Here is a 10,489-nt window from a genome sequence, read left to right on the forward strand (position 1 = left end):
CAGGTAACTGATTTGGTTTTCCCATTGTTTGTTATTGGGCCGTTTTCAGATTGAATTTGTGCTCGTTTGCTTCCTTTTACAAATTTCAAAACCATGTACAGTTTCTGCAATTAAAAAAATTGCCATGACTGCATGAAAGGTTGCGAACATTAAAAAAAATATTACGTATATTGATAATAGTTAACCGTAAAATATATGTTTAATCATGTGGATTAATATACAAGGGATAACCAACTGAATAACACTAAGCTAGAAATATATTAACTTCTGTCTATTCGCAACGTCTATTTTTTAATAATTATCTAAGCTTGTCATATCAAACATTTGTCAAACGTGCCACACAATTTGCACAATGACAATGTTAATGTATAGAAAAGAGAAAAAGTTTGATGACAATCTATTCAGTGGGGTGGCAAGAAATTGCAGAGCGGAGGGGGTGATTTTCAAACGGTATCAGAATATAATAATTAAAGGCCCATTCAGTGATCCCAGCGAAAGTGCCACAATTGTTTAAAAGTGAAGGATAAGTCATTAAAATTGGTATTAGGTACTTTTAAAATCAAAAATTTGCAGCAGTATTGATAAAGTTATAAGCCCCATTCAAATACGTGTAGCTATTTTTTCATGTGTCTTGATTAAGTAGTATTCACTGAGTGTAAACATTGGGAAAACAACACGCAATGAAAATATCTATTCGAATCTCCAAAGACACAGTTCTTTGAACTCATGCTTTAATTCACATTGCAACTCAAACACCTTAAATCTGAACGTAGATATTGAACTGTTTCTTGGGTTTGAGATCGTTGGGAAAATCGTGGCTCATGAATATTGACTTAGTGACAACTGCTGGCCGGGAACGACTCAGTCGAGGGGAACTCCGAAAAAAAGAATGAGGAACAAACCAAAAGTTCAATACATTTATGCACTGATTGTATATAGATCTGTACTGGTTGACACGGTAAAATTGCCCAAGGTACTTTACACGGAAATAAGTGCGTAAAAAGTTAAACCTTTGCATCTCGGTTTTAGCATGTATAATGAAATTTAACGTTAATAATAACCACGGTTTCATAGCCATGCAGTGTTTTACTTAAATGCATACAATAACAATGGATAACCTCATTTGTTTCATCACTATGGTCCTTCTGATGGACTCAGTGCAGAGTGACCTCAATGCTTCATTCCAATCTGGGAAAGGAACTACGGCCGAAGGAAGTGTGTGTTCTACGTTGATTCGCGGTGTTAGTCCGCACCACAGTGATGGACCCCAGCAATTACCAGCTCCATTTGTCATCAGATTGACTCCTAACGTTACAGTTTATACCCCAAAGCAGACATTCACAGGTATGTTTAACAAATCAGAAGCTCAAGCTTAAATCAATTTTGGTAATGGTAAATACAGAGGTGTTCACAAACATGACAAAGACTAAAACTGTAGTTGAATAATTGAATCAAAATATAATTTTGATATTGATTTATTAAGGGGACAGTGTCATGACGCCACGATTTCCTTTAAAAGTAAAAATACAGGTCTTCATAAATTATAAAATGTCCAATTGCAACAAAATAGACAAATTTACACCAAAGCAAATGGTAGAATATTTGACATAGATTGTTTCTAAAAATGACTCCCCATTAGTTCATTTTGACTCATAGCATTCATAGTGATACTCTCTTGTCCATTTGCTTAATCATATTTCTCAGTTACATTGGAAGGAACGGAGGCTTTCGAAGGGTTCATCTTAACACCTGTTGCTATATATGAACAAATACATTCTCTATCAAGATCATTTTTAAAAGGGGCACATTTCAGGAACCCAGATGCAGGAACACAGATAATGAATTGCGCATCAAACGTAAGTATGCTCCATCTTATGTAACTAAATATCATGATCAATGGTATCAAAAGCTTTCGATGAACCTAGAAATAGTCCATTCATAGTAAGATTTTCACATGCTGCATCTTTCATAATTGGACTGTTTTTCATTTTGCGACATCTATCTTTCACAATCTGTTCGAGAAGCTTGGCTGAAAGGTCACTTATAGAAAATACGTTTGAGGCATCTTTCTCTCATAAACATGATAACTAATGATGATTCGTTAATTCTCTGGAACAATTAACTGTATAGGTAGGCCCAGGCAGGCTATATATTAAATACCAATAATCATGATTAAGGAAATCGTCAGGGAAGAGTCCAAATGGAGCTTTATTTTAAATTGCTTTTAGTACTCTTCACCTTACTGCATACATCATTATGTTGGCACAAAATATCTTGAGACATCACATAATTGCCTATACAAAAGAACGTTCCAAAAGGAATCTTTTTTTCAGAAGAGAACCTTTGGTGGATTTTTTGAAGAACCATGAAAGGATCTTGGGGCACTGTGAAGAACCTCTGTAGAACATTTCATTTCATTTCAAACAATCTTATATTTTATAGAACCCCTTTTGAATTTGAAGGCTCTAAGGGTGCCTCCCTATTCAACAACCCGTTTAACCCGTTGGAGAACAACATGTTAGGGTTTCTCATTCTCCTTAGAACCTTCAAGGGTTCTTCTGAGAGTACAAATGTGGTTCCTTTTGGAACTTTCTTTTCTAAGTGCATGTGGTTCTCTTTTGAAAAATATATACAAAATACAGATTCTTGAAATGCGCACAAGTATTGAGTGGTTTTTTTTATGTATGTATGCTTTTATATTCAGGATGCTAATGACGCTTGGGGTAATTGTGATAGGAAATTAAAAACAAGTGTCTCTGTGACTTGGAAAGCTCCGAACTCAGATGGAAATGCTTTGATATTGAGGTACATAAGTTTGATCAGCTCGTAATCGACGGGCCTTTAAACATCGCCGATTAATATCAATAAATTTTATTTAGAGAATTGGCCTGTGACATCTCGCCAAAAGCATCACGAATTATTGATAATTCAAGTCCAATACTTTGGCTACTTTCTTTAACATGCACATTACATACCAGGCATGTCAACTATATCGCTCTTAACGTAGGTCTACTTTTCGGCGAATTGGTAAAAGCCTTTAAAAAAATCCCGCCCATTACGAGCTGATAAATTATACATGTTTTGATTGATTCATCTAGATTTCATAATTTATGTAAAACCATCATTTTGCACACCTAAAAATAAATATCGATTGGGATTGACAGGTTAAAGGATGTCTCCGGTAATCACAACATTGTGCCATACATGTTAGAAAAATAAATATCAAGCACGAATCACATGGTTTTATTTTAAACAAACTCATATTGACCATAAAAACAAATAAAAACAGCCGGCTCTCAACACGCGATATTCAAAATTCCCACGCCGGAATTGTCTAGTGCAATGACGTCATGGTTACTTGTGCTCAATTGTTGTCATCCTTCATTGTATTACTTGGACTCATTGCACTGGACAATTTCGGCGCCCGGGAATTTCGAATATCGCGTGTTGAGAGACGGCTATGAGTTTGTTTCAAATAAAACCACGTGGTTCGTTCTTGATAATTAAATTTCTATCATATAAGGCATAATGTTGTGATTGCCGGATACATCCTTTAATATCTTAGCAGTAAATTCTGTTCTTCCAGTAAAGTTAATTTATCCGACAGTTTTCACATGCGATTAAACTTAAGATTTTTTCATCCATATCGTGGCTTTTTTGTAAATACCGATTAAAAAACTTGAATTAAATATGCACGGTAAGACGATTATTGCCGTAGACAATGGTCACATTGTGTTACTTCAAGAATAATGATATTAAATATGCTCATTTGATATGATCATTTGGTAATAATAAAAGCCTAACATGTCTTTCCGAATATAGTACCTCTACCCCCACACATCCGCCCCACACACAACCTCCATCAACATTTAACAATTTTATGAAACCGAAACACCTACCCACATGGCTGATTGTGTTTGTCAAATTCTACTCTGCTGCAGCAAGAAAACAAAAACATCTACCGGTCTTCCCGCCAATTATTTCAGTCGCGCCCCTTCGATGACAGAAGATAGAGGGTCCACACAATAAACAATGTTCATGATGATGAAATACACATAGTGACATAGAGCACAGTTTCCGAAAGTTATATGAGATGCCAATAAAGTCCATACAAAGAATAGAAATATACTTGCATAAGGATGAACATGGTAATAAAATACCAAAATACTAGTAAATACGGATACTACAGTGCAAAGTACACCATATGATGTACCATACATGAGGATACAAAGGGTCGTTTTATATTTTCAGTTTCTGTTTCCGTATTCGTTTTCGTAAGTCATTGTTATTCTGAAGTGTTAGCCTGCTAGGTGTGACCAATCTTATTCTAGCCTTTTGTTAGTTACTAATAATTTGAAGCAAGTGAATTTCTGTTTTCGTTTTGGTAAGTTATGTTAATATCTGACATGAAAACCTGAGATGAGAGGGTTGGTGCTAAAAGAAGAGTCTAAATTTTACAGTCCTAAATTCGCGGTAAGTTGTACGGCTTCAATTGACTTGCGTTTGGTGTCTATGCACTTACGCCTAGGCGTGAGTGGTTCGTAAACATAGTATTACATGCATTGAAATATATACTAACCATGTTGCCAAGTTTTAAGCAAAAGTCTTTCATATTGGCGATAAAACGAGCGTCTGAAATAGCCAAATATGAGGCGCGTACAAGTGGCGATTCGGTAATCGTGTTTTATATTGAAATGCAATACAAAAGAATTGCATATGCGCAAAGATAATTTATTCTATTCATTCGTAACAATGGCAAGCCAATTTTTATGTTTATTTTGCAGAGCTTATTTTTGCAAAGAGGGAGGGGGATACTTGAGACTGACAGACTGAACAAGTGAGAGTGGGAGGGGTGAGGAAGAAAGAGAGGAGAGGGAGAGACGGAAAGACTAAAAGAGAAGAACTCGAGAGAAGAGAGGAGGGAGCGGGAGGGAGCGGGGAGACTGATCATCGGAGGGGGGGGGAGTAAGCAAAATAGGGATATAGACATTGATACGAGGGAAGGGCGACACTGCGGCCCTGCACAGGCCCGAAGCCAGGATTTATTGGGATGCGACCGGCTCATAAGCGGACCTTTTGTGATTTAAGGGCTTATTTTCAACGTTTTTACAGAAAAAAGTGGACCTTTTCATTCGGATTGGCATTTTGTCATATTAATGTGAATCAATTTAACAACATCAAAGACGAGAGGTCGCTTGACCATTAAAAACACCGGTGTTCCATAATCTTGTCTCTCCAGCCTTTATTAACACAGGCATCCTTCACTATTGAAATAAGCTGATTGGTACTTCAAAGTTAACAATGAATTCAAAATTTAACCATGGATAATTATGTCTAACTCCCTGTTCACATCAAATTGTGAAGAGAGACAGCCAGCTCCATTTAACCATGAGGCAGTGTTCTCGATCATTGACTGAAATGCCAGCCACAGCTTCCCAGTCACTGCAGCATCGTACAATTCATTCAGCAGGATGTTATGGTCTACAACATCAAAGGCTTTCGACACATCTAGCAGAGTGATATGTGTTGCCTACTTGTTACCAGTGACATCATTGATTGCCTCAGTCTCAGTCAGCAGAAGCGCTACATTCATGGAAGATTATTGCTTTGGTGAAGCCTCTCTGCATATAGTTCGGATTCTTCAGCATGATGGGTGCAGCTTTTAGCAACCATGCCTTCTCAATAACTTCCATGATGATGGTCGATGGAAGTTACAGTTATTCGCCTGTAGTCCGATGAATCCTGTGGATCTATGCCCCTTTCTTCAACACAGGTGTCAGTAGCCCGCACTTCATTTCTTTCTCTGGTACTTGAAAATTTCCTGACATCCCTGTAGGGCCCACACCAGTAAATAGCCCCCATTGATTTTCTGTACAAACAGGATCCGGGAAAACGTCATTTTCTTGACTCCAGAGCGACTCAGTTTTTCAAAACTTACCCTTTCTGCAAGGTCAGATGAAGACATCCATTGTAGAAATTATATATGGAGTCCAGCTTTTTTTTTTCCAGAAAAATGCCGAATAGATCACCCTATACCCATACAGCTTACGCCACCTCACAAAATAGCTTGGTGTTTCTGAAATGTAACACAAAGATTAGCCAAATCGTCGGATCCTACTCATTTTTCACAAACAATCTAATAATCTCGGGCCTAAATGAGGATTAAATATGAATCAGGGCCTAATATGTGGGTTTTAAGGCTTTTCTAATCTATTAAATTAAGTCATATTGCACTTTTCCTCGTTTGGAACACTGATCTTTTCCTCCCAGGGTGTAGGAGTCTTGTATTTACTGGTGTGCACTCTGTATGTTATAACTACTAAAACTATAAACATCCAAGTTATTAGTTCTAAACACGTCTTTCGAACGTTTCTTACATTTACAGAGCAGCAGTATTTAAGGATGAAAAGAAATTTTGGATAGTCGAATCCCAGATTTTGTTAAGTAGTTCTCCTAATCGATTGGGCCACATGCGAATTGCAAGACAAAGTAAGTTTTACCTTCATTATAGCTTAATTATTGGACCTACTTGTCATGACCATCTATGTTGATGTAAGCAAGGACAGAGCACAATTTACGCTGCATATGCAATGCAATAACGGTAACACGTCGAACTAATATTATTATATACATGGTATACATACTGGACTTTAACTTCTGCAGATTTGGTTATAAATTGTTATGAAGGGCCAAAAGGGTCCATTTTTATAAAGAGTTCCATAAAGCTACTTAACGAATCCTTTACCTACCAACTGACCAAAGACGACTAAATATTTTATCTACTATACGGATATGTACCTACATTTGTGACGTGTCATGTCAAAAGGAGACACTTTTGGGCAGGTTATCAATTTGGAGGTTTTTACATATCTTAAATATAGAGATAATTTGCTCCACAACGCCGTTTTCCCCATTGAAATCGGTCATTCTTAAGTGAAGATATTGAGTTGTTAAGTTATGGTATTATAAAATTGGGAATTGAGATATCGGCCTTTAAAAATAATATTGACAATGTTGAGAGTACGAATTACTATGAAAAATGTCTCAAAAAATACAAAATGCCAGTTATATTCCGGTCTGACACTATCAGACAATATTTTAAACATTAATAACATAACAAATTTGCAACAAACCCAAATTGTGAAAAAATCACCCCCGGTCAGATTTTTGGCTATTTCTCCATTTATGATCCTGCCCAAAAGTGTCTCCTTTTGACATTACACGTCACATTTATGCACCTCACGGTCTCAAATTTTACAATGTGTCTGAGGTTGCTAGCTGCATCCAGCAACACTTCTTCCCTGACGTAGTTTTAGTCTTTACATAATACATTTCCATTATGTTTCGGTGGGTTTTTTTTCAATAGGTTCTCCTTCAACGTTCCTTTACCACAATGGAGTCCAACTGAATCCCTGGGACAAGTTAAACACAACAATTGAGATGCCTGTAAATATCACATGCACCTTGCGAGGAACCGTGAGAGATACCATAATATCATGGACAATCGAAGGACAACGGAAGGTCATACTTCATGGATAGTTACCGATGGTCCTGAACTACTTGATAATGGGGACTTAACGGAAACGGTCCAGATTACGACCAGCAGAAAGAACAGTCCTGCGATTGCGCTATCATGTGTTGGGACCAATGACATGAATGATGTAGTGGCACTAGTACAAGTATCTTTAGATGTGTTTGGTAAGATTAAGGGTAGACTAGGACTCAGGGAGGTAAATAACATGTTAACTGGGTGGGCATTTGCCCACCCAGTAAATTATTTTGCCCACCCAGTAAATTCAACTTGCCCATTACCCAAAAGTGTCCACCCAGTAAATTAGTTTGCCCACAAAAATTTGGGCACCATACAATAATTACCATTTCATTTTACTGCTTTTTTTCCTACGTAGGAGTAATGGTGAGTGAATTAGTAGTATAAGATTTTTAAATATCCAAAGTGAAATATAATATGGTATACAATTTTTCTTGAAGTTGCAACATGAATATGCTAAAAATTTGCAGAAGATGCATTGAGGGGGAGTGTAATGTCCACTTTTTACATCAAAGCCAACTTCTACGCAAAAACATGTCTACATTTCCATAAATCCTAACGCCTGGATGCCATTAATTCTTGCTGCCCACCCAGTAAATTATTTTCCATTATTTGAGGGCAAAAATCAATTAAATTGCCCACCCAGTAAATTATCCTTATTTACCTCCCTGGATTGTTGGTCGAAGCAGCCAAAGAATCGAGTGTCATTATCTAAATCAATATATCATGGAAAAATACCACTTTGATGTTTTGCAAAAGTTCATTCTACAAATCATATACTTTGATAACTTGATTTATTGTCGTTCACGAGTTATGTACGTTTTACAAAAAATTGTTGTTTCAGCCCTCTTTACAACATAACTCAAGGACCACAGGACATAGAAAAGTATATCTGTGATATTTGATTTCTTCTACACACTCGCTATGAAATGATCAATGCAATTTTTGTCAAAGCTCACTACCATTCACAAGTACAAGATGCTGTGAACTACCAAATCGCAACACGTTAAATAGTTGCTAACCTTAATAACTCGATACTAAAAATCATAATTTGCTGGGGGAAGAGGAAGAAAGAGGTTTGGACAGGACAGGGGAAAGATGTGGATAGAAGACGAAATGTTTTGTAAATAAAACCGGTCATAGTCTTTTGAAATATACAATGTTTTGTGTGTTTGACGGAGATATTCTGTATCCCTTTGATTTTTATATTGGTTTTTGTGTTGCGTCGTTTAGCTGGACCAGTCGGTGCCGTTATATACACATCTGATCCTCCAAGTCAGGGAAAAAGAAAGAAAAGATCACCAGGAATCCGTAAACCACGACAGGCTGACAAGTAAGCAAGTCGTTATATTTTGCAACATAAGAGGCACCGGAAGAGGCACAACCTTAAAATGTTTACAAAATAATGTGTCTTTTGTATCAATGTCCGAGACTGATTGCAGACTCATTATTGTACAGATACGTCATGATATTATTCAACCAACCAACCGATAATCTAAAATGGACAATAATAACTTTAAAATGACTATTCTTGTCACCATGCTACCCGTACATGCCCCTTAAAAAGAAATGGTATCTATAGATGTGTTGTCAAATGCTATATAAAGTCAGGGTGGAGTCAGGCAGGTACATAATAATTGCTACATTCGTCAATTTTTGTGGTTTTACGCGTGTTTAAGAGATTTGAATGTGCCAATACGTCTACGCCTCCTGGTTTGCACCAAGAAATGTTAGGTACAAGGCGCAGTCAGAGGCGCAGTGATCTTCAAAAATAATAAGTACTACTCAAAATCACGTCACAGTAGAGTAACTTTGAATAGTTTAACGGGCGTAAGCACCAAGACGTAAGGAATCGTAGCCTCTAAAACGAGAAGGCACAAACAGGAGTACGTCGCAAGCCAATTTGGCAGATCTTAATATCTTTACTCTGCCCAGCGATTTCAAAATCATTACAATTATTTTTCAAGTTCCTACTCATGTATAATAATGTAACAATTGAATTTCTTCTCATATAATGTGTATTGCAACAGCTTCCATTACTAAACAAATGTAATGCATGCATATACGTATTGTAAACATAACTTCAATTCATATTCGACTTCATTTTAATTCTCTTTAAGAGTACAAGTTATAGATGATGAAATTACCTATTTTACCTGTGAAGCCTGGGAAGCCAACCCTGCTGCACAAATTGATTGGTATCTAAACGACGTACCTATGAATGACAATATCATCAGTGAGTCGGCAGAAGTCTGGAATACTGGTTATCCACCATCTCATAACACTTATGACACATTTGGTGTATTTGCAATGACAATTGATTTTTCTGAGCACCAGGATTCCACCTTACGCTGTACTGCATCAAATATCGCATTGCCTGACGGAATCTCAAAAGAAGTATCACTGGATGTTGTAGGTAATTATTATTCTGAAGTAAATAAACCCGTATACATCGGCTTTGAGTTCTCGTATACAAACTTGATAATATTAAGTTAAATACATGTACTCGTAACAGTCGCAGCAATAATGAGAAACACTAATCTCTCAAACGCTGGAAATTATACATTTTGTAATGTTTCCGCTGTCCATTGACCCTGGACATACTTCAGTTGTCCAAACTGATATATAACAGGGAATTTAGGATGGTGGGAACTGAAAGTGACGTCACTTCCTGTTTCTGTTTTTATGGTAAGCCTACCACGTGTGTTTTACGGGTTTGTGCGAGGTTTTGCATTCAAATTCAATTTCGATGTTTCTGTTAATTCTTGAGTCATAGGTCCAAATGAAGACCTGAGCGCAAGAAGACCGTAAGTCCACTTGGCCCCTCAACATGTATACACTAAAGTTACGTGTAGTTTCTTAGGGTTTTATAATGTTTAATACATGTTCCAGGGTAAAAACGTCATGAAAGGATGTGAAAGATTTGTTTTGGCCCCTGAA

At 37.0% G+C, this 10,489-nt stretch overlaps 1 protein-coding gene across 1 annotated transcript; it reads left to right on the forward strand.

Annotated features, from left to right (window-relative positions):
• Positions 1-952: 952 nt before the first annotated feature.
• Positions 953-9,983, forward strand: LOC140145427 (uncharacterized). The gene is made up of 7 exons (XM_072167146.1): positions 953-1,344; positions 1,705-1,856; positions 2,705-2,805; positions 6,386-6,489; positions 7,367-7,698; positions 8,783-8,882; positions 9,670-9,983. Exons 1-5 carry the CDS (start codon positions 1,095-1,097, stop codon positions 7,537-7,539), a joined length of 780 nt encoding a protein of 259 aa, XP_072023247.1. The 5' UTR covers positions 953-1,094; the 3' UTR covers positions 7,540-7,698; positions 8,783-8,882; positions 9,670-9,983.
• Positions 9,984-10,489: the final 506 nt, after the last annotated feature.

Source organism: Amphiura filiformis, unplaced genomic scaffold (genome assembly GCF_039555335.1).
Source record: "Amphiura filiformis unplaced genomic scaffold, Afil_fr2py scaffold_263, whole genome shotgun sequence".
NCBI classification, from domain to species: domain Eukaryota; kingdom Metazoa; phylum Echinodermata; class Ophiuroidea; order Amphilepidida; family Amphiuridae; genus Amphiura; species Amphiura filiformis.